This window comes from Amblyomma americanum, chromosome 5 (genome assembly GCF_052857255.1).
Source record: "Amblyomma americanum isolate KBUSLIRL-KWMA chromosome 5, ASM5285725v1, whole genome shotgun sequence".
NCBI classification, from domain to species: domain Eukaryota; kingdom Metazoa; phylum Arthropoda; class Arachnida; order Ixodida; family Ixodidae; genus Amblyomma; species Amblyomma americanum.
This window is the reverse complement of record NC_135501.1, coordinates 174,650,591-174,674,938: the sequence shown is the minus strand read 5'-3', so window position 1 is coordinate 174,674,938 and position 24,348 is coordinate 174,650,591. Positions and strand designations below refer to the sequence as shown.

General features: G+C 45.2%; 1 protein-coding gene across 3 annotated transcripts in view; it reads left to right on the top strand.

Moving 5' to 3' along the window:
* Lpin (phosphatidate phosphatase LPIN) overlaps positions 1 to 22,530 on the top strand; it is a 151,432-nt gene extending 128,902 nt beyond the window's left edge. For all 3 annotated transcript variants that reach the window (XM_077665892.1, XM_077665891.1, XM_077665893.1), the window contains exons 3-18: positions 578 to 673; positions 1,335 to 2,164; positions 4,724 to 4,995; positions 5,386 to 5,554; positions 6,228 to 6,389; positions 7,116 to 7,280; positions 8,239 to 8,308; positions 9,494 to 9,619; positions 10,212 to 10,348; positions 11,748 to 11,919; positions 12,457 to 12,605; positions 13,446 to 13,685; positions 15,342 to 15,456; positions 15,884 to 15,987; positions 17,134 to 17,404; positions 20,165 to 22,530. In XM_077665892.1, coding sequence (XP_077522018.1) covers positions 578 to 673; positions 1,335 to 2,164; positions 4,724 to 4,995; positions 5,386 to 5,554; positions 6,228 to 6,389; positions 7,116 to 7,280; positions 8,239 to 8,308; positions 9,494 to 9,619; positions 10,212 to 10,348; positions 11,748 to 11,919; positions 12,457 to 12,605; positions 13,446 to 13,685; positions 15,342 to 15,456; positions 15,884 to 15,987; positions 17,134 to 17,329 — 3,003 coding nt within the window. In that variant the 3' untranslated portion in view covers positions 17,330 to 17,404; positions 20,165 to 22,530. The remainder of the gene's footprint in view (positions 1 to 577; positions 674 to 1,334; positions 2,165 to 4,723; positions 4,996 to 5,385; positions 5,555 to 6,227; positions 6,390 to 7,115; positions 7,281 to 8,238; positions 8,309 to 9,493; positions 9,620 to 10,211; positions 10,349 to 11,747; positions 11,920 to 12,456; positions 12,606 to 13,445; positions 13,686 to 15,341; positions 15,457 to 15,883; positions 15,988 to 17,133; positions 17,405 to 20,164) is intronic.
* The last annotated feature ends 1,818 nt before the right edge of the window (positions 22,531 to 24,348 follow it).

The following is a 24,348-nucleotide window of genomic DNA, read 5'->3' as shown; positions in this document are numbered from 1 at the left end:
GCCAGTGCACGTTAAAGAACCCCAGGTGGTCGAAATTTCCGGAGCCCTTCACTACGGCGTCCCTCATAGCTAGAGTCGCTTTGGGACGTTAAACCGAATAAACCAAACCAAACCTTTTTTGTCTGCTGTCACAACTTTTGACTCAAGTGGCAGGAAATGTTTAAAACCAAATTTTGTCAGCATTAAATGCATCTTTTACTGTCATGCAAACATCAGCATAGCCAGAAGGATCCATTGGTCAATTTTTACAGAGAAAAAAATTTCGGTGGAGCCGTCTTCAATGCTCCTGTAGTGAAATTTTCTTCTGTGCACAAAGCGTGTGCCATTCATTAGAAAAAAACGTTCACCGAGGAAAAAAAAAGTGTTTTCCTTTGGCATTAAAGAGTTGTTGCGGTAATCCTTGTACCATGGTATCACGTCCTTTCTTATCAGGTCTGAAGTTTTGCATGGTTGTTGTCACTAAGGTGTCTCTTATTGCTGACGTTTGTTTTAGCAAAGGTTGCAAGTAGTGCTGTTCTGCAGGTGTGCTATATTAGGATATTGTGTGCATTTCCTCAGTAGTCAACCTTTCTTGCAGGTCGACATTGAGATTAATGGGAAGCCTGTAGATATTCACATGAAGCTTGGGGAGTCTGGTGAGGCGTTCTTCGTTGAGGAAGTCACTGAAGATTCGGTGAGTCTGCTGCCAGCCTCTGTGGTAGTTATGCTAGATTGGAATATATGGTTCTATTAGCTTTTTTTTGCCTAATCTATGGCACACTCTTTGTTTGTTTTTCTTCTAAACAACCAGTATTGTTTTATGTGTAATTTCAGTAGATGATATTCTTTTTGGCGTCTTTTTTTGTGTCCCTCCTCGTGTAAGAGTCAGCATTATTCTTACAACAGTGATTGATTAAAGTGGTCCCAATAAATACTTTGTAATGTATTGGTTACTGAGAATTTTGCTCTTCGGTAAAATCACCCATATTGGCACTGGTTAATGTAAGAAATCAGCTTGATCTATTTGTTTACTGCAGTCAGCAGATGCTTCATTAGGACTTAAAATGTTGGGCACATGCTTCATTTGCATCTTCACAAATAATGTTTTTGTCATTTTAATGGTGGAAAAACTTGTTTACTGCATCCCAGTGCTTGGGGAGCATTTCCTGTTTATAAAAATGCTTGAATTTATGCTACGTTTGCAGGTGTCTTTATGCTATGGCTGATGCGCTAGAAGGCATTGCATCATTTTATAATTCCATATTGCTGAAAAATGCATCATCTCATGATAACGTATGATTAGAAACATTACATGACAGAGCTTGATGAGCATAAAAAAAAATTTCCCCAAATAGGACCATGTGCCAATTCATCTTGCCACATCTCCACTGCCCGACTGCCACGACATCGGTGAAGAGTTGAACAAGCTGAAGGCGGCGCTAAGTCAGCGGTTGGACGAGAGTAACCGTCCCGAATGCCAGCCACACGTGGATTTTGTGGCGACGGACACTGGTGACGAACTGCCCACCATCACCGGCACAACGCCAGCTACTCCGATTCCCGTCGCCTCCTCCTTAGAGCCACGACGGCCTTCCACAGCACGAGTACACAAGCCGTCTCCCATTCTGCAGTCGCGACAGAGGCCCCAAGAGTCTATTGGTGTCCAGACGGAGGTTGCCATTACGGGTTGTGAAGAAGACGAAGAGGACAGGCTGGCGGATGAACAAAACGAGCAGCTGGATGAATCAAAATATGTCGTGCCGAACAACCAGCATCCCCCTCAACAGCAGCAGCAGCAGCAGGGCAAAAGGCGGCGAAAGAAGAAACACCCCGTGCGGCGGAGGTCGCGCATCAACGAGGACCCCCACAGTCGCATGTCCACGCCAGCGCATGACGACCAGGACATCTTCCAGATGGACAGTGACTTTGAAGACGAGCGCAGTGCAAGCACAGCCATTGGCGTCACTGCGCCGTCGTCTTCCTCCCCGTCACCGCAGATGACGCCATCAACCTCCACGGCAGCGGCGGCCATGTTTATGAGCCGATCCGTCACCATGCCGGCAGACCTCAGTGCTGCACGTGAGGAGTGGCAACGCACCATGACGCCCAAGAGGCTGTCTGTAACTTTCCCAGCCGGCGGGGCGTTCCATCCATACAGCGACGGGGACTTGACACCGCCTCGCAGGTGAGCAGTGCTGGCTGATGTGTATTACATTTAAGCCTGGATGTAACGAGCCTCCATGTTGAGAACTCCTGGATGTGAAGAAGTTTCTCAATTCCCCACTGCTGCCCCCATTGAAGAGCGTATGCGTGACCTACATGTAATGAAGGCGTTGTGGCGGTCGCTGCTCCAAATATTTACTTGCAATTCACTATAACCATGCGAAAGTTTCATAACAAAATGTCCATGGCCACAGCAGCGTCTATGATCGCAGTAAGCGAACGCATGCGGTTGCCACAACGCGCCGTGCTCCTACGTCATCTGTGCCTCTCCAGGGTAGACGCAGTAGCTCACCAGCTTTCGCTGTTGTAGAGTCACGACATGTGGCACTACAACAGCAGCGCAAATAAAAAGGATGTAGCTAAGAGACAAGCAGTGCGCGCCCATCGCTCGATTGGTCATGTGATTCCAGCAGTGGCTGCTAACGCGTGCCGGGAGTGGTATAGGCGAGGATAGAGTCCATTTTCCTTGACAGCTTTTTCTGCCAATGCAGCAGAAGCTGCAGAGCCAAAACACTCCCTTCTTACGAAGCGGAATATAGTCCCCACGTGTAGTTATTAGTTTTCTCTTAAAACATAGCATCTTGTCAATAGCTGTTATTGAGGGCATAATTGTAACACAACTGCTAACTTTCAACAGTGAAACTCAAGGCAAAAGTTTTTATTACAGCAAATTTTCTAGGCTTGTGTAGTTACACGAAGCTTCCCAGAGATGGCGCCAGCTGTATCAGTGACTGAATGGAGCTGCTGCGGAGAGTGCAATGCCCCATGTGGCCAGGTGCAACGTCGTGCAGCCGGACTAGTTGGCGAAATATGAGAAGCCAATAGTCACCGAAACCAAGGAGCGTTAGGGAATTTTTCTCTCTGCTTCTTTTACTTTGTAATATTTGATCAATGGAAATGTTTGACCAATGGAAAATAATAGTGTAACTATTTTATCGCTTGAAGATAACTGGTTAAAGTGGAAAACCATATGCCGCCAAATCCGAATGGGATCCGAATCCAAACCCACGGGTCCTATCGGCGGGATATGGTTTTTTGTGTTCTATTTTCTAATCAATTATCTTTCAGTGACGAGGTGGTTGCGCTATTAATTTTTCATTGATCAACTCAACAAATTAAAAGAAAGAGAATTTTCCTAATGACCCCTTGGTTTTGGTGGCTATTGGCTTCGTTCATATGTGTGTCATAAGACTCATAACAAGCCCCTCATTTCCCTTCCCTTGTCTGCCCACTTTGGCAGAATGACAGTTGCATGCGCTCCGCCCCTGTAGACCTGTAGCCTTGCCTTCATTACCAACAAAAGCTGTCATCGACGTCCCGTTGGCTGCCATCTTTGGGCCGAGAAAGCACAGCGAAAGCCTGGCTGTTTTCCTAATCTGCTTATTGCCAACCAGATACTTTTTATGGCAATGCAGCTGAGGCTAGGCATGAAGGGGGAGGCGGTCTAGGGGTGAATGGTAGTGAATGGGGGAAGTTGGAGGGAGGGTGGGGGGTTGAAAATGCTGAGGAGGCCACTCGCCAGGGCACAGGGACAAAGGAGCATTTCCTACTTAGTCACTGCTGCACCCAAAGATGCTGCCTGTGACGTCACATGAAAACTATCTTCGGCAATGACCGGGGAGACCAAGTAAGAGGACACGCGGAAAGAGGCGAGCACCTCCAAATCCTCCACCTCCCCCACTTCTCCCCCATCACCCCTCCACACCACCCTATGCGTAGCAGCGTCGTGCACTCCATGGAGGAGATGGTGGCGGCTGCTGCCGCCGCCATTGCGAAATGTTTTTCCATTTTTAAAACTTCGAATAATGGTGCTTTACTGTGAACGCTTCTAGGTGCTTTCACCTATATCCTTATGTTGGTTATGTTGGTTTCGTTTTGGCATTCTCCTTTTGAGTCCTCACGCGAAAACTGCATGTAACGCAACATTGCTGACATTTGCCAACTTTGCCGTATCCATATCTAACTGTATCATTGCGAGTTATTTGACTGGGACAGACAAAGCTGGAACACTGCTTGTCAACAGGTGCTATAAATTAGATGTGCAGTTCTGATAATCTGGACAAACGCCACTGCTTTTTGTATTGTGGTGAACTTAAAGACACCAACTAATCTTCTCTCCGTGTGCAAAAAGAGATCGCGGGAGCACTGTTAGGAGAAGCACCACATTTAGGGACTTGACACGCAGTTCGATATATTAAATGTTTGCTTAACAGGAGTTATGTAAACGCAGATGAAACGACTTTACTTTTTACATTTACATTTTCATTACATTTACATTTACATTACATTTTCAGTGGGATACTCTGAGGGTTAGTTCGATGTAAGCAATAATTCGATATATCCGGGGCCAACTTATTGCAACAGAGTCAAAGTGAATCTTGGTGCAGCTGAATGCTTGCACTGGAGGTGAGGTCATATTTGGCGGTCACTTGAAGGTGTGAGGACAAATAAAGGAGGCTTAAATGGTAACCGGAAGAAAAAAAAAGTGGTGCTAATTCTTTTATGGCATACTGTGTTGCAGCCCTCACCACAGCAGGCCATCCAGTCCGAAGTCGGACACAGAGTACGAGAACCAGATGATGGACGCCAACAGCCAAACAGAGGAGAACACCATCAGCTGGACGTGGGGTGAGCTGCCGCACATCCCGAATGCCTCGCGCTTCTCCCAGGAAGAGATCAGTGCGGCGACGTCGGCCATGAATGGCAGCGTCCGCAGGCTCTCCAGGGACACCCAGGACTCCAAGCTCTTAGTGCCACTGTCTTCAGATGAGGAGGATGCCGCAGAGAAGCTGGGTGAGTGGGCATGTCCCAGCAATGATGTCATTCTCTTCTTTGCCCTGAAGTACGACAGGAACTTTGGAAATGTTTTTACAGCGACAGCTGTTAAGGGCACATCTTCCGGTTATGTGACATTGGCAGCGTAGTTGTAACGAAGGGCAAGTGAGGAAAAGAGAGTTGTGCTGTTCACCTCATAACGAATTTGTATCATCCTCTGTGTGCAGTGGCATGAACTAATGCGTGTGCCTTTGGCGCCTCAGCACAGAAAGCACGCCGTTGTGTGCCATGGTGAACGGCACTTTCAGCATCACTGATAGCAGATAGATGTAGTAACTGCCAGTCAGTTATTCTTTGGCCCCTTCCCCTCCAATTTCTTATTTTCATGTGAGCACACTTTTTACGCAGGTGGAGAAGGCGGTAAGCACTCGATGTTGGGCGGTGTGCTCAGCTTCATGAAGCCGACAAAGAAGCAGAAGGAAGATGCTGCAGCAGCCAAGGATGGTATTTTTCTAGATGACCTTGACCCTAGGGAGCTAGACCCAGAAGTTGCGGCCCTCTACTTTCCAAAGTTTAGGTAAAGAAATTCTCACTGATCCCTTTATTCACACATTGTTTCACACATTTCAGCATTTTGTTCCACACGTGCCCTCTACTTTATAAAGTTTTGGTAAATATATCTTGCAGATCCTTTGGCTCGCATCATGTTGCACACATTTTCCACTTATATTTCCGCACATTGCTCTGCACATTGTTTCATGACTTGTTCCACATATTGCTCCAGACACTGTTTTACATATTGTTCCACAGATTTTTCTCCTCAGGGGAGAACACTGTTGCATCTCAGATGTGTGTGTTTGCTGCACAATGATGTTGTTGTTAATAAAGCTGGAATTTCTGTGCTGCACATTAAATTTAAATGCTCTATGGCATATTTCTCATCATGCGTAAATGACTCTTGTAAGATTCCAGAAGCATGCAGTCAATTCCCAAAAGCCATCATTGCCTCTATTTTGGCGCTGTTTTTGGTGGACTGTTATGAACTTTCTACTTTAGTGACAAAACTTCATAACAGCAACGCAAAAGTTGTAGCTACTTCTCCTGAAAGCACTTATCACCTGTATGGCAGTTGAGAATGGTCTAACCTGTTTTTTGATAGGGGTCTGTCACTGTGCAGCTATTTCGAATGGTTAGGCGTTGACAAATGGCTTCCATGAAATGAGAGGTGCCTGGCTGTTTGTTTTGCCCAGGTCGGCACACTCGCCGAGAGGCAAAGACGACGATGCCGAGTCTGGCAACGGTCCGTCGTTGTCCCAGTCTCCCAACAGCGACCCCGGCGCTGGCCACATAGCGACACTGCACGGCCTGGATAGTGACACGGAAGAGCGGCACACTGTCTTCGACTTCTGCAGGTGAGAGAGAGAGCTCACCCGACACGTGCCGCGTCACGGAGCGTTAGTGATAATTTTGCGTTCTGTGCTTGTTACTGTGAGTACTCGTATAGTAAATGGCCAATATACACACGAGTGTGCAGTCATGGTTAGCGGAGAGAATAGTGTGGATGGACGTTTTGGCTCCCAATTGAGGAACCATGGTGTTTCTTTTATTTATGTGTCAGCTCATTTTGCGGTTGCTGTGGGGCTTTATTGATTGTCCTTTTTCATATTTGTTGATTTTTACTTTTTCATCTAAGCATCGCATGTGCTCCGGAAAGCTGTGTTGAACACTTATGTAAAATTTTTTCCAGCAATGTTTTAGTGTAAGAAAAGGTTGCTTTCACTAGACATAAATAATAATTATAATTGGTTATTAGGCAAAAGAAGGAGTGATAAGTTTCTCACCCAGCCAAACTGTGATGGAAAGGATGAAGGATAGGGTGAAAGAACGTAACGTCGGTTTAGTGGACTTGGAAATGGAGCGTGTGCAGTGTAGGCAGCATAAAGACAATACTGTGAATGCAAAGAAACTTTGTGTTGGAAATTTCTGTTGTGGATGCATTCGCTTACAACGGCTAGAAATTTGTTCCTCGTGTTGCTGTCTTGAAGCTGTGGCCCTAACTTTTTGAGTGACGCCATCAAAATAAGCTTTCCTATCATCAATCTCAGTCCTCTTTCTTTTCGTCCCTGCACCCAAAACAGGAACAAGTATTCGGACCTTGCCATGTCCCTGTGTGGGGGTCTGCAAGATTGCGAAAAGTCCATGATGGAGGAGAAGTTTGCCCACTTCCTCGTCACGTACGACAACTTCTGCGAGAACCCCGAAGTGCTTAACAACCCAGACCTTGTCGTCCGGATGGGTGGAAAGTGAGTATAGTTTGAATGTTTTGAATTGAGTGACGTAAAGGGCAGGCTCATGATTATATTGGCCAGATATTGCTGTCATGTCTGGAGCCCACAGATTCGCACAGAACACCATAGATAGTGTTCATTGAGGGCATTTATGTGCATTCTGGACATCGGTGACATCCTATGCTTGCCTTGGCAAGTTGTTGAGAGGCCCTTCTTATGACAATAGCATGTTGTGCAGGCACCTGTATTCTAATTAATCACATTGCAGTGGCAACAACTTTGAGCCTTTATTTTGACGAATGAAATTTCAGTTGTTCCCAAATCTTGCGAATTGCAGATTTTTCTCTCCCTCCATCCTTTCTTACTGTCCCCTCACCTCTTTCATTTCACTTCTTCAAACTGCCTGCTATCCTTTATTTCCGCTGGCCCAGCTCAGGTGCCGCCGCCCTAGTGATGGCAGATGCCGGGGGTTAGCAAAAATCGTTTACCCTCCTTTTTGTTTTTATTTTGCATTTAACACTTACTACTACTAAGTCTCTGCTACACAGAGGCACAACAATAGGCCATACAAAAGCTGTTGAGCACAGCTGATGGCCGATGCCATGGCTGTATATGATTGGTTTCGAATACCACATGGATGATACACAAGTCTGCTGCTGATTACCAAATATGGACCACGGGAGACTAACGTATTTTGGGGTTGCATTTCTCGTCAGGCTTGACTGCTTGATATCAGCCGCTGTGTCTCTGAGCACAGCTGTGACTATGGGCTCAGTGTGTTTTGAATCAAGTGTCAATTTCAAGCTAATTTTCGTGTCATTACTGGGCGCTAGCATTAATTAAGTTGCCATTCAGTCACTCTGCAGCCGTGCTTAATAATTGGGAAAAAAAGAAAACAGTGAAGCATCACTTTTCATCTCGGGAGCTGTTCTTGTGTGCTGAAATCTGTAGCCTTGAACTTAACACCTTGCAGGTATTACAACTGGAGTGCCATTGCCCCGCACCTGCTGTCCCTCGCCATGTTCCAGAGGCCCTTGCCAGAGGTGAGGCAGTCCAAAGTGCGAATTGCTAGGGCTTTCATAACTGTCTCTCTCGGGTGTACAGTGAAAGCTCGTTAATTCACAACTCGTGAATTCGAAATTTTGGATAATTCGAAATAGTCATCGTGGTCCGGTCCGCAGTGCATAGAAGTCTATGCGTGTAACAGCTCGTTAATTCACTCAAAAATTGGCGCCGCCACCCATAATTCGAACTGCGCGCCGCCAAGCGCCGCTGTTGAAAACCATCGTTGGAAGCTTTCACGGCAGAACGATAGATGGCACAACCATCGGTGGCGCCGCTAGGGTGCTGGAACAAGTACTAACCAGTCTTTCCTGCCGCGACTGCTTCGGGGAACGACGTTTTAGTGTTTTAGCCCTCGTTTTGCACGCCGCTTGCTGTGAGCTTGTGTCCGCGAGATGTGTTCACGTGGGAAATACTGCGCCAAGACGGTGAAGGAGAAAGTGGCGATTTTACGCGAGGTGGACGAACGGAAGGCCAGCAAAGTGGAAATCGCAAAAAAGCACGGGATGGGAGTCCAGAGCCTCTGCCTGCGGCTGTGCGTGCTGTGCTGCAGGGCGTTAGTTTTGATGATTACGTTGAAGTAGACAGGGATGCAGCAGTGTGCGGTGCCCGAAGTGATGAGGACATTGTCGCTGAAATTGTTGGGGAGCAATCTGTCCCAGAAGAGGCAGAAGACGAGGACGACGACGAGGAGCAAGAGCCCGTGCGTCCGTCTGCGGCAGAAGTTATGGGAGCGCTGAATGTCGCACGCCTTTTCTTCAGCTTTGAAGGGGGGGAAGAAGACTCCCTGCGTCGCATTCGCGCGCTAGAAGACCGAGTGACTACGGTAGCCCTCAGAGAGAAGAAGCAGAAGATAACAGATTGTTTTGCTAAATAAATGTTTTTCGTGCCCTCCGGGCATCAAATGCGTCCATTTTTGCTCACTTTCATTAGTTCGAATTTTGGTTAATTCTAACTGGCCTGGCGGCCCCGTGGAATTCGAATTAACGAGCTTTTACTGTATATGTTGTACCATTGTAAACAGTGCAATGTGGCGAGAGAATTTTACAAATTTGTATCAACCATGATCATATCGTCGGAATCAACTGTATATTGAAACATAGATCGTTTAGCTTGATTCCCTTCATTGTTTAGTTCATGAGTTTTTATCCACCAATATTCTTCAGAAAACACTTGACAAGCTGGCCGACATCCACATGCCCAAGAAGAAAAAGAAGTCCTCCTACTCGTGGTGGTCGTGGGGCCGCACAGGGGCCAAGCCAGATGGTGTCGACAACAAGCCAGGCTCTCAGGTGAGCGTTGTTGCTTGCTGCCAGGCTCAGTTTTCGTTTCTATTTAGATTTTTTTTCTTAGCAGAGGCACAGACTTGCATGCTCTGCTGGCTTCCGCTTTCTGTTGCTGAGATATTGGCACGCAGGACATCGCTGTTTGCCTTCAAAGACACCTAGTACACAGATGACACTGTTTATCGTGATATTATGATTTCACTTAAAGCCTATGTAAGTGATCTGTAGTGAAAACGGAGGATATTAATTTTTTTTTCATGCAGTGTCATTCACCAGATTTTAAAAGGCAGTTCTGCTACTGTATTTCAAAGAGCTTTTGCCTCAAGGAAAAATTGCTGTGGTTTTGTAGTGAAGTTTTGCAGCCTTGGGAAGTACCCTGGGACGTGAAATATACTGATGCACTCTTACTACTTCACTTCAGCGTGTAATTGAATTAAATTGTGCGGTTTGGCGTCCCAAATCAACACGTGGATTCCACTGTTGTCGAGGCTAATATATAAAGACGGCATTTGTCTTCTACCAGCAGCGTATTATTTGGACTGGCAAGGCATTGCATGGCTTTGCAGTGTTGACATGATTTTTCTCTTTTTCATTCCAGCATAGCGATGAAAACTTGGGTGTGAGTGATGGCAGTGAAGGCCTGGAGGTGGTAGTGAAGACCTCAGATCCCATTCCCCCTTGCAGAGATGAAGTGATCCTCATCGATCCTCCCCATTCCACTCCACTCGGCAAAATGTGAGAATCTTGGCATTTTGTGCGCTGGCTGTTTTCTACAGAAAGTGTAAACTGGTGCGGCTTTATGTGAGAAGACTGAAGTCTGTATGTGCCGTGAAAACATCTGTCGTTTTCCTTAGCAGCAGTAAATGCTTTCATGTAATAATTCTAGGAAGCCTCAAGGCGCCGAACTAATAAAGGAACTCATAAACTGATAAAGGCATCAAACTAAAGGAAACTGAAAGGAAATAACATCATTTGACTGAGGTTTTGGGTGGACGTGATTAAATGTGGCAAATCAAGATTCATTGAAAAATTAAATGATGCAAGCAAGCAATTGTTAGCGTGTTCGCTGGCTAATCTGTTTTACTTTGTCCTTTAACTACTAGTCCGTTACAGTAACCACGTTTTCTGTTAATTGTTTGTAGAGGCAGTGCTGCTCTGTGTGGTTTAAAGGTGTCTTGACTTCTCACTGCCATTTACAGTAAAAGGCTTTTGTAATTACAGGTTAAGTATGCTGCTTGTGCCCTTTCAAAGAAAGCGTGGTCTTTTAAGGGGGGACACTCGTCTTTGGGACCAAAAAACTACCCAAAAATAAATTTTTTAAAAGGACATTTTTGGAGCCTATAGCTATTATTCTTAAACTCTACCAGTTTTCTCCTCCAGGAAATCGGTATTTTGACCATAATATTAACTTTAGATCACTGTGTGGGCTCAATTTGTGCAGGAGCAGGCGATTTAACACCGTGAAAATTTTGGACGACTGGCTGTCTTAGTACATCAATATCTCAACGTCTAGAACAAATAGACATGTTATACTGTTTGCTAAGGGAAGCTGAAGGCACAAGGTATGCAATAATCGAAGCACAATTGTTCAATCACGCTTCAAGAATTTATAATTTTGCAAAGTTTATCGATGCACGATATTCACACTTTGAATGCTGCTATTCTAAGTGCTGTAAAATTACTAATGAGGGTAAAATGAAAAAAATTGCTGTGACTATTGCACTGTTTACTCACCATACTATGTAGCCATGGGTTAAAAATTCTTTTTTATCGAGCTATTTTTTTTGTACAGAGGTACTAATAAATGACTAATCAAAATTAATTGTCTTAGGAACTGACAAATTAATTTAAAAAGCAATTTCATATTTGAAATCGGTAAAAAAACTGAGCAAGTTAATACAGTTTCATTAGGATTGGACTAAAAATAAGGAAAATAGGTCTAAGACCGGTGTCACCCCTTAATTAATTCATAGACATCACTGCAGTGATTTGAACCATGATGTAACAGAACTTGGGGGGGGATTGCTATGCTTGGTACATGCAAGCCTTTTCGATAACACTGGGCGGGGGAAGGCTGTTTATTGAGACTTGTAGCACAAGTCAGTGAATGTTCATGCATTTTTTAACCATGCAGTGAGGTGTCGCGTGAGTGCAAAGAAGAGCAGTATGCGTCGACGTCGAGTGAAGCAGAGACCTCTGACACGCATGGCAGGGCAGGTTCTGAGCAGCGCAAGATGCCTAGAGAGAAGCGGCCCTACTTCTGCGACAAGTTCAAGAAGTCTCTTCGACTCTCCTCCGACGAGATTGTGAGTCTAGTTGTGCTTTTCTAGTGACTGCAGTGTAGAAGCAGAAACAAACATCAGAAACATTTGTGCTGGTGATGCGTAAAAGATAAGGATAGGATTATACATAGACAGCGTGGACAAAAATGCTAGGTGCATACTGATTCATTGCTAAACCCTGTTGGAAACAAGAGAGCATTTATTCTATGCTGTCAGCTGAGCCAGTGGAAACACTTGCAAAATCTTTTTTCTCCTCTCAATTGATGTGTTAAAGACGATGCATGCATTTGCTTTGATCCAGTCAGCTGCCTCACGCACTGAGAAATTGCTGAGGATTGATATGGAAGAAATGTTGCGACATTTTTTCGAAAACATTTATTGCCCGAATTTCGTTCCCAAAAATGCACGATTCTTCGTGGTCAGGAAGTGCTCTTGCAGACCCTAGATTATGCACAAACTGAGTCGTGACTCTGGATTGTGTGTGTGATGTCAGAAGATGACTCTTGCGTCACTTCATTTCTCTGCCATCTCCCTCACTGCTTTCATGGCGTCACATTGCAGGCCAGCCTGAACCTCAAGAGTGGCCGCAACGAGGCTGTGTTCAGTGTGACGACGGCCTACCAGGGCACGACGCGCTGCATGTGCCACATCTACCTCTGGCGCCATGACGACAAGATCGTCATCTCAGACATTGACGGCACCATCACCAAGTGAGCATGATGGCCCACCCTCACCTGAAGTTCTCTTGGTGGCTTAGCCTTTTGTTTTGTGGAAACAGGCATGCTGCTCTTAAATTTTACCAAATATCTGATAGCAACCTTCTCGAAAACTATTCCAACATATAGCTCAAGCACAGAGTCATAACTGGATGTGATGCTTGTGTCTTTGTGGCAAGGTGGCTTAGGGTAAAATATCAGTTCTTCATACTTTAGCTTGTAAAGACAGGTGATTTGACTGCCAGCTGGCTTTGTTCATTGAGTGAGCCAGGTGCTTTCATGCAGATGCAAGCAGTAATCGCCGCAGTGACAATTTAATGTTTTACATGCATCTGTTGTTGCCAGTACATTAGTCTTTGGTGAGCGGGCGCAGTTGTTTCATATTTGCAGTGGTGCTAAATCAGAAACTTTAGTGTTACCGCTCCTGGCGTTGCTCATTGCACATGAGTAAAACTAGTGCATAGGTCGGTTTCATTGTTTTCATGTTGTCCACTACACCATATGCTTGGCATAATATTGGCAGAGCTTCTGATTGTAGCAGTACAAGATGGGTGCACCCGTGGGCTCACACTAACGTTGTGCATTATAAGTTAGCATACATGTTATAAGTGTGCAAAGTTGGCAGCTGGAGGGGACAGTAACAGTTCATGGTATGGCAGCAGTGTGTCAAGCAGGTTTTGTAATATCCACTTTTAGCTACACTCGTGTTGCAAGTGGTTTTTCTTAACCAGCTCGATGTGCAAGAGCAGTGTTTCTTCATGTTAAAAGACCATTTGGAAAAAACCTGCTGGGCACGTGGAACTGAATGCAAAGCCTTCCTCCCCCTTGTGGCAGGTCGGATGTGCTGGGCCACATCATGCCCATCCTTGGGAGGGACTGGGCCCAGTCCGGGGTGGCCAAGCTGTTCACCAAGATCCATGCCAACGGCTACCACTTCCTCTACCTGTCGGCACGCGCCATCGGCCAGGCGCACCTGACGCGCGAGTACCTGCGTAGCGTGAGACAGGGCGACCTGTGGCTGCCCGACGGACCTCTGCTGCTGTCGCCTACCTCTCTCATCAACGCCTTCCACAAGTGGGTCTCCCTTTGCTGTCGCCCTTCTCTCTGCCACTGGTCGGAGTTTGTGTGGCGAAACTATTTATCCAATAGCAGCTGTATGTAGGGGGCGACAGTGTGGTGACAGCACATGAACAAGTGCAGTGGAATAACAAGATTAAGAAATTTCCTGGAACAAACTGTTTTAACTGGCTTAAAACAGCAGTAAATGGAAGTCTTTGAGAGGAAACTTGGAGTCTCACAGCGGACTCCACTTGCCCGATGATTGTACTTGGAAACAGTGCGAAGAAACGTGGACAACACGAAGAAACGACACACATGAGCGCTGACTCACAACAAGTTGTGAGTCAGCGCTCGTGTGTGTCGTTTGTTCATGTGGTCCGCACAAGTTGTGAGTCAGCGCTCGTGTGTGTCGTTTCTTCGTGTTGTCCGCGTTTCTTCGCGCTGTTTCAAAGTACAGTGCATAACCAACTATCCTGGAACCTTGCTCTTCTGGCCGATGATATTGAGGAAGACGATGAGCTGTATAAGAGGCTTTCTCCAGGTTAAATGTCTGGCCAGTTAGTGCTGTCCAGATATTCTTGGGCCATGAGGGGCATGTAAGCACGGGGAAAGCAACCCCTCTAGAATGTGTCATCTGCGGTTGTGTTATCCATGCAGCCCTGAGGCTTGGTGCACTCGTGGAAGAATTGGGGGTGCAAAATCAGTCGCGTCTCTGCACTGAGGGGAACTCAAAAGTCTAAAACCTCTTTCTTATTGCAATTGTGAGAAACAGTGGGGAGAGCTGCTCGTAGATAGAAAAGGAACGGGTGGTTTGATGCTACCTGCTACCTTCTGGCACTACACCTATGGAGAAGTAGTGGCGAGATTCTTTTCTCGTTCAGTTGTTATACAGAAACTTCAGTGAAGAAAAAGATAAAATTCAGAATGCGAAGTTTAGCTGCGCTGAGGACTCGTGTGTAGTTTTAGAATCAAATGCAGCTCTAAGAACGGTGAGCCGTTCGACTCTTTTCCAAAATGGTCTACAGATGCGCAATTGGCTGGTGCAAGGTTCACACGGAGAAAACAAATGAGAGTATGAGGCCATGAAAGGCATGGGATGGAACACAGAACATTCTGTTAATAAGTTACAGAACTTTGTATAGCCACCACCATACTCATCATCATCATGATGTATGGCCATTTTTCACCATCGACATTTGCTGCAATAGCTTGCACTGTGCTCATTTTTTCAAACTTGGCTTCCATGCATAGGTTGTCCTGTTCTTTTAGACAGTGATGTTAATGTCACTGGCATTGCTTTTCTGGCCTTGATATCTTGATCATGCAACAGTTGTAATCGTAAACAATGATTTCAGTCGTAATCGCCATTATCAATTAATTTGGGCTTAAAGGCCCAGAAGGAATTGCACAAAGGGGATCTGAAATACAGGAGATGGGCTCAGATGTCCCAAATTGCTTCCTTTCCTCTCTTGAGTACATCGTGTACTTGACTCTTGTCACAAAAATTGCCTGTGACTATATTATTTAAGGTAAAAATTCTGTACATGCTACATTGTGTAGCGTATGGTGCGCACAACCTTTTGCTTGCTTTCAGTGATATCTACATTTTTCTGGTGACGTCTGCATTGCGCCAGTGTCTACACCTGTCTTTTTGCATTTTCACGGTTTCAGGGAGGTTATCGAGAAGAAACCGGAGGAATTCAAGATCAGCTGTCTCAGGGACATCCAGGCACTGTTCAACGTCGCTGGGAACCCATTTTATGCTGGCTTTGGCAATAAGATCAATGTAAGTCTCCAGGTGTTACGCCCCTTCTAGAAGCAAACAGTGCAGCTAAAGCTGTCTGTAAAAAAAAATATTCATTGCTCTGTGGCAGTGCTTAAAGGGATTATAAAATGAATTCCTAAGCATTTTAAGTATTCTTTTTGCAAGACCAAGTCACCGGCCCCTGACAATTTTTTTTTGAGCCGTTGTGCCTTAAGAATATAGTTTCTAGTCCAGAAAAACGTTGCCGTCCCATGAGCAAATTTATATTTTATACTAGAGTACGTAAATTCTATTTTTTTTCCTTTTAAAAAAAGAGTGCATCGAAATCGTGAAAGCCATAAAAGACAGAGCCTGATGTGGTTGCCTCATATTGCCGATCTTTACTTAGCGAATTTGCGGGAATGCAGTGTGTTTGTCACTCTAATTTTTGTTCGCTCTTTGATTACAGGACACGCTGGCATACCGTGCAGTGGGCATCCCTGTCTCGCGCATCTTCACCATCAACCCCAAAGGGGAGCTGAAGCTGGAGCTGATGCAGAATTTTCTCTCCTCGTAAGTAGTGTGCTGCCTTGGGAAGCCCGTGGCTTTTCCATGTGCACTTTCATCCCCCCCCCCCCTTTTTTTTTCTTGTGTTGAGTTCATCATTTCTACCGCAACCAATAATTTATCGCATTTGTCAACGAGAACAAAAGCGTCTCTGCTGACCTCCAATTTAGTGTCTTGCACCAGCTATAGCCATCCTGTTTCCGCAAATCTCCTGGCTTCGGCTTCGTTTTTCTTGGGCTGCACTCTGCTACCTGGAAAGAACACCGAGTACAAATTAAAGTTCGCCTGTATCGATGGATTGCTGTGTTCTTTTGACAAAGACGCTCGTTTCACTGAAAATCGTGACTAGAAAAGGCCAGATAATGAAATGCGTGTATCGCCAGCTCTGGGCAACCGTTACAAGAAAAATTTGGTGAGATCAAGACAGTTTCTCAGCGATGAACATGTTTTCTGCGGCTGGACGAACATTGCCGCAGCCAGGGAGAGCCGTAGAACCAATATTTACAAATAATAAAAATTCGCTAGAGTTGCGCTGAGTGTAATGGATCACCAATTATCCATTTATGATTGAGCCTAATGGCTGTTTATGATGCTGTCGAAGCTGTATTGTTGTGTTTTGTCCTCTTGGTACAGAGTGTGCAACAAACCAGGAATTGTAATTGTGTCGCTTCCAGCTGAGATAGACATGTTGGGTGAATGCTTGCCCCTGGCCTAGACCGCGGTTTCTGGGGAGTTAAATGTTTGAGAAAATGAATCAACTTTGTGCAGAACGAAACAGTTGTGTCGTGGCACACTTTTGGCCAAGCTTTGGGCCATTAAAATCAAATTATCATTGAGAAAGGCATGTTGAAACTGAAGTGGTGCGGGTTGCCGCAGGACACACGGAGGTCATGGGTTCGAATCCCACAGGCAGCACATGGTTGTCCTTTCTTCTGGTTTCTATTATCTTCCATCTAAGGAATGGTTATGCAATTAATTTCCCTATTTTGATTAACACTACCACAAAAAGAAATCATGCCCGTATGCTGTCTTTGATTGAAATGACTGTTGGCTTCTTCCACATGTGTATCATAACCGGCCTCTCATTTCCTTACTCTTCTTGTCTTCTCTACTGCTGAGTACATGGTGCTCCAAATGTAAATTGTTACGCAGGTACCACTGCCTGAGCGATGTTGTCGACCACGTGTTCCCGCCCCTTCACAACAATCCAGAGCAGGGCTTTTGCGGGGCGCAGTCGTTCTCGGCGTGCGAGGAGTTCAGTTCATTCACCTACTGGCGGGAGCCCATAGCAGCTGTCGAGATCGAAATTGAGGAACCCAGCAAGACCACCACCAAGCCTAGCAAGTGAGGAAGAGGGGGGGGGGGGGGGGGCAGTCTTCTCCTTACCCTCCTCATCCATCGCCAGTATCCGTCTAGTCGCCAGGTGGGTGTTGGACATCTCTGGAAGAGTGTGAATGTGTGATGTCGTTGATAGAACTGAGCAATCACATGAGCATATTATTTGTTGAGGTTTATGTTGCTCCAAGTAAAGCTGGGCTTTATGGGCTCAAGGCAAGGTCACATTTACTCGAGCTGAGCTGTACTTGTCCAGACTTCGGCTTTTGCAAGGTCACATTTACTCGGGCTGAGCTGTACTTGTCCAGACTTCGGCTTTTGCAAGGTCACATTTACTCGGGCTGAGCTGTACTTGTCCAGACTCCAGCTGTACTTGTCCAGACTCCAGGCTTGGACTGAAGAAAAGTAGTTCTTTGGATGGTATGGTGAAACAGCACACATTGAGGCAAACTGCGCAAAAACAATTAATGTAGATTAGCTCAGCTAATCCAGGATATACAAAGCGAAAGATGTCGGCATTCACTGTGTTCGTTGGCGTTGGCGTTGACAGTGTTCTAGACGGCGACGGCTTTGAGGAAAGGAAGGGCACATAACTGGCTCCCTGGATATGCGGACGCCTCATTCGTGTTTTGGTACATGTGGCGGTGGTGAGAGAGCGAGATGTGGCCAGAATGCATTAGCGCTGCCTATCCAGTGTGGGGAACAGAACGCAATCAAAGCAGGCTTTTGCAGTCCAATGTGCGGAACAGAACGCAATCAAAGCAGGCTTTTGCAGTTGAACACCCAGCCACGTATATGGGAGTGAGATTGAGGTCTCCACTGAGCCACGGAGCCGGTTTGCGCCTTTCCTTCCATGAAAATGAGCATTCCTTGCAAAGTTGTCAACACTAAAGAACTCTATGAACAAAGAACTCTATGAACGCTGTTGGCTCACTTGTTTTGTTTGGTTTTTGAGGAAAGGAAATGGCACAGTAACTGTCTCACATATCTGGGTGGACACCCGAACCACCATGCCATAAAGGAAGGGATAAAGGAGGGAGGGAGAAAGAAGAAAGAGAGGGGGGAACACTGTGCCTCAGTGCTACTAGTGGCGCATACGCAGTAGTCACTAGCGAGAGAGTCGGCGGGGGCCACCTGCGCCATGCGTGATGTCACTTGTGCTCTGACATACGCTCCTGCCTCCGACATACGCCAGCTCGCGCAGTGTTGACTAGGGTAGTGGAGCTTTTCGCTTCAATACTGGCATTTTTTTTTATTGATGGCTACTGTGGCCTTTTGCCCTTTCTGCGCATGTGTGCATTTTGAATCTGCTTTTATATGCTTTCTGTGTTATTTAAAGATTAGTTTTAGTCTGCACTGGTCCTGAGTTTTTTCACTGTTTGCCATAAAGTATACTTGCTTGGACCTTCAGACATATGTCGTTTGAATTTAGAGGAGCCTATGTGAATGGAGTCATCAGTTGGCCCAGTGAACTATACTAATCGATGGACACTTGCCCTGGGCATTGTGCTGTAAGATGCTCAAGCCTAGATAGCTCTCACAGTTATAGGGTGGCTGAGAGGCTAAAGCCAAAAAGTACAAAAAGTCTGAGAAGCCATGTGCAGCAACCTTTCTTTTTAAAGGAGCAAAGCTTCTCTGTCTTTATCTGAACTCTGTGTGGACCGACTTGGCGACTCGCCCATGACACAAATGTGAGGCACAGCTTGTCATGTTGGTAGAACACCAAAATCATATATTTAGCAAAAAACAAAAAGGTAATCAATTTTTGTTAAATAATGCCGGTGTTGTGTCGATCGTGCTGTATACTAGAACAGCAACGTAGTCTGGCTTTCTTCTTTGCATACGCAAGAGTGGCATGTTCTCGAAAATTGCTTTGTCGTAGTTGCCATGCTGAAGCCATTAAGGGGGGAAGCTGGTCTTAGAAAAAAATTTTTTATTAATGAACTCACAATTATGAAATCTTCAGGGAACATGTATTTTTGCATGCTGATTCCAAATATGGAATTTAATTTAATGTACAACAAGTCCTTGTGGACTTGATGCAATATGTTGTGTAACTTTTTGTGGAGAGCTTTAATGAAATTTTGCGGCAGGGAATTTTCTATAATGTATGCCGTCCACTTGTCTTGACAACAAGCTATGCAATAAGGGTAAAATTGTTATCCTGCCTATCACAGAAGTTGAGTTACAGGGTTTTGAACTTCGTACTTCACAAATGGGAAGAAAAATTTGTCTTCCTGTTTCTGAAGTGAGAACTTCAAAATTCTCTAACTCAACTTCTATGGCAGGCAGGATAATAATTTTAGCTTTATTGCATAGCTTAATGTCAAGAGCAACCAATGGCATGCATTCTAGCAAGTTCCCTGCAGCAGGATTTATTGAAAGCTTTGCACAAAATGTTATGCAACATACTGCATAAGTGCTCAAGAAATTGTTGCACATGAAGTTAAATTCAATATTTGGAATCAGCACGCAAAAATACATGTTCCCTGAAGGTTTCATAATTGTGACTTCATTAATAAAATTTTTTTTCTAAGACCCTCTTCCTCCCTTAAACAGAGTGCCTATAAAATGCCTTGAATATGTCACATTGCTGCAAAACAGTGCACGCGCGGCAGCGTGCCATGCAGCTGGACCGGTTGTCTGTTCAAGAAGAGTGAATTTTATGAATTGGTTTGTTGATAGCTGGTAAAGCGGCAACTCCCACTGTAGCCACCCATGTATAAGCCTATACTGAGTAGCGCTCACAATGCTTTGCGGAAGTATGTCGCTTGCTGACAAGTTTTAACCACAACTGGTTTACTCGTCAGTTTTGACGATCTTGTTTCTCTTGGTTTGTCCCACACAGGTTTTCACTCACAGTCACACCTTCACCCCTTCCAAGCCAACCATTGTGGGTCGGGTGAATGGCACCAAAGACTCATACCGTCATCCTCCTTGTCCACTTTGTCTCCTGCCCTGCTGTTGGCCAAGACCTTGTCTCATCGTCGTCGTTTGAAACATTGCCACAAGCCATTGAACGAAGTTTGCGAACAAATCGTAGTCTGTGTGTCTGAGGTCTGTCTTGTTCATTCTGTGATATGCCTTTCCGTCTTCTCCTTTTTTTTTAATTTAATTTCGATTCTTAACCATCTTTTGGCTTGATTAATTAATGGGCAGATGGTGCTGAAAGCACGGGACTGGTCTTGTAGGGTCCGAAGGGCTGGACTTTTTCGGACCCTAATGTTTCCCAGGGGGATTAAAATAATGTGCGGCATTTATGCCATTTTATACATTTTTTTTTTTCAGAGTCGCAAGCCTAACTTCAGGGAGATTTCAGTGATCAGTGTTTGCAATAAGTTAACCAAAAGACTATTGTGCTGAATGCTGCGAATAGCGGCTGCTGTGTTAACGGTGAATTTTCTGCAGTATTGTTTTTTTAGTACAGTAGAACCCCTCTATAGTAAAGTTACTTGGACCAACAAAAATCTTTACTATATCAGGGTCTCAGTCGATGAGGACTGCATGGCTCAGAGGAATATGGCTTGTAATTAATTGGCTACAAACTAAACGCTAAGTGTTGGCTTATAAAAGAAACACCCCAAAATAGGTACCTTCCATCCTGCTCTTATCGTCGAGTTTATGTGATAATTATTTTCAGTTATCGCATTCTATCCCGTTTTCGTTCAAGTCTTGTGAAGGGACTGCATTTGCACGAATACAACACGTCTACAAATACGACATGAGTTTGATGCCACATGAAAGCCAATGTTTTTTGCGTGAACACGATGTTTTCGGCAGCCTCAGAGTCATTTAAGAGGCAATAGTTAAGAAACGCGCGTGACACAGTTATTAAGTGCAGCTAAACCACCCACGCTTCCCCGTGCTTCGCACTCTTGTGCTGCGAATGTGTGCTCTTTTTTTTCCTTCTCCTACACCTCACTGCTTTTTACTGCATTCTTTTCTGGGCGACCCATGCTGCCTTCTTTCTACGTTCATAGCTAGCTTCTCTTTTTTTTTTTCCTTGCGCACCACGCGCCTTGCCACACAGCCCCGAGGCCATCTAAAATTTGGTTTCTCCTCGCAACGTTGAAGCTTGCTGGTGAAGCCATGTAAACAAAAAAAAACGGTGCCGCCTTATCATTTTTGGTATCCATTTGCCTCCGACTGTTGACCTAGCGAACCTAGACTTCTCACGTTCCACGATGTCATCATTCCGTGAGAAGTACATCGCCCGGCCAGATGTGCTTTACTAGCTGTTTCTTTAAGAAAAATGTTTACTATGAATTAAAAAAAATGTGCAGTCATGTAAGGCGAAATGGGACTGTGGTTTCACTTTACTGTATCTGAGTTTACTATGGCGGGGTTCTGCTGTGCATATGTATATTAATGCTCCAGTGCTGTTGAGGCACGCACTTGGTTTCCTTACAAATCATGTCACAGTTTTGTTGAGTAGCGCTAGCTCACATACACATTACCTTGTGGATCATCAAAGCAGCCTTGCATCGACTGCATCGGCTCCTGTCACCACTACTGCTCTTTGGTCTTGCTGTTTTCCTGTCGGCGCTACTTATATTTGGTATTACTAAGCTCAAGGTTGATCCTTGAGACATTGTTTTATCCAGTTAGTATAAATATATCTTATGTGGTGTAGTAATCAGCCATTCACAACCTTTTTTTTTTGTTTCCATCCAATGCTTAGAGATTATAGAGGGTCGCATTTTATGTTTTTTTTGTTACTGTTTTGTTTTGTGCTTTCGTTCTGTGATGTGCTAATTATAGCACCTGACTAATGGTAGTCCCAAAATAAACCTTGTGGTGTAAAGCTTGCACTGCTTAGCGAAAAGTTTGGGGTCAGTGAACAACATTCAGTGAAGGCCTCTCTTTTTGTAGCTTAAGTTTGAGGTTTATAACATTGTGTGATGCATACACGTTCCATTCCTTGAATCATTTAGGCAGTACAAGGGTAGCACCCTTGTTTTCATGTTCCTCAATGCAGAGACTGTTACGGAGAAATTATAATGGTTGAGTGTTATTTTTCTTTGCAAGTCTTGAAACTGTTCATCAGTGTGTCTATGTTTTTTTTTTTTTGCTAGGTGGTTTTTATTGCTGTAAATACTGCTGTAGGAAAAGAAAAAAACTGTTCTGTTTTGTGCCCGTTGATGTATCATGAGCAGATATTTTGTTCTCCACTCTAGGTATTTTTTTTTCTGTTAATAAAAATTGTTATTATTACCCTGGTCTTTTTATTTCCTTGCGCCCCGCCATGCTTGGTGGCTCAGTAGTTAGGGCGCTCGGCTGTTGAGCTGGAGGACCCGGGTTCAATCCCAGCTGCTGCGACCGCATTTCGATTGCGATGAAACAATGGGATTAACCATGCCTTAATCAGATCATTAGAGGTGACGTGAAAAATTGGTCGACGCAACTGGCTGTTGGGCTTCCTTTCTAGGACATCTACTGCTTCGTTCGTGAGCTGTATCTCAGTCGTATCATTTGGGTCAATCATGATATGCGGGAAAGCCGCTTGCAAAATTTCGCATGGGACTCTTAAAGGGACTATGCAATAAATTAATTGAGATTACGTAAAGCAGACGAGAGATAGGCATTCTATCGCTTGTCACCCCAGTGCAAGAATTTTTGAGCTAGCATCAATAACATTGAAGATATAGACAATTAAAAATTATGCTCCTCCTCTCCCCCCTCAACTCGTACACGAGGAGCACCAGAAAAAAATAAAGAGAACAGCTCTGGGACTGCGCCCCGCCTATGAATACGTCATCCGCTGACGTTTATTTTTCGACTTCCGGTTGCCGCTCCTAGTACCCCAGCAGCAGCGTCGGCGGCGTGGCGGCATCTCTTTGGTCTCTTCGCCTTCCTGGATTGCGGCGCGCGTCGGGTTTCTTTGCTTGTCACCTGTGGTAATTAGCAGTAATAAACCCGGACCTCGAGACACGACTACTCGCTTTTACGGCCGCGATGGGCATCGAGCCCTATGCGTGCGCACGAAGAGCCATGCGAGTGGCTCCGGAACTCCCGACAGAAGGAGGCGGCAGAAGAAAATTGAAACCATATGCGCGAAGGCAATGCCCTGGCTCGCGCTTGCCCGAGAGGGCCGTGCGGCGGCACGAGCAGACGATTTTCACGGCTACCGGAAGTGTGCCCGTGACGTCGTGGCTCCAGCGAATGAGAGCGTGTGGTGGCCTGGTGACGTCATGGTACAGTGACGTCTTTGTTCTACGATTTTAGTTCCAGAATCGGTCGCTACGAGCACACCAATCGGCCCGCGAATTTTGAAAAACACGGTTTTTAAAAGTTCATAATAAATTGCCGGCTCAGTTCTGAAGACTCATACTTGGTGTGAATGCTTCTTAGCATCATTTCTAAGCATTGAAAACATTTACAAGTGACTTTTTATTCGTTGCATAGTCCATTTAAAGGGTCCTCAGTCCAACAATTGTATTGAATAGTGGTCTTTGTAAATATCGCCGCGAGTCTTTGCAGTGTTTGTTCATTCTTCAAAGCTGCAGGCACGCCGCTTTATCGCTTTGTTTGCGGTGCAAGACGCGACCAGATTTATCACATCCAGGCAGACTGATTCTACGTTGCTCCAGAATGTTCCAGTAACTTTGCAGGCTTTATCTCTAAAGTTCGCTATCAGCTTTAAATTGAGCACGGCCGACAGCGGCGGGCATACTGTTTGACGACAGCCGAGCACGCTTGTTGCTAGGCCGCCGCTGAGATTCAGTCCATTGTGGGCGCAAGTCAGCCCAAATGAAGAGTCTTGTTTAAACGTTATTTTCACTGTCGTTCTGCTCCCCGGATTGCAGTCACCACTTCGTGACAATATACCGCATATTGACGATTTCCACAACCAAGAGGGGGCGCTTCATTTGTTTTGAGCAGGGCAGCACTATAGGACTGCTTCTGGGGTCAGCATGGGTGAAATCGCAGTTTTAAAATTGCGCGATGAACTCGTGCTTATTCGTCGATGGTGGCAGCCTCGCGTATGACAAACAGCCTGGTTTCTCGAGGGTGTAAAATAATAAACGAGAT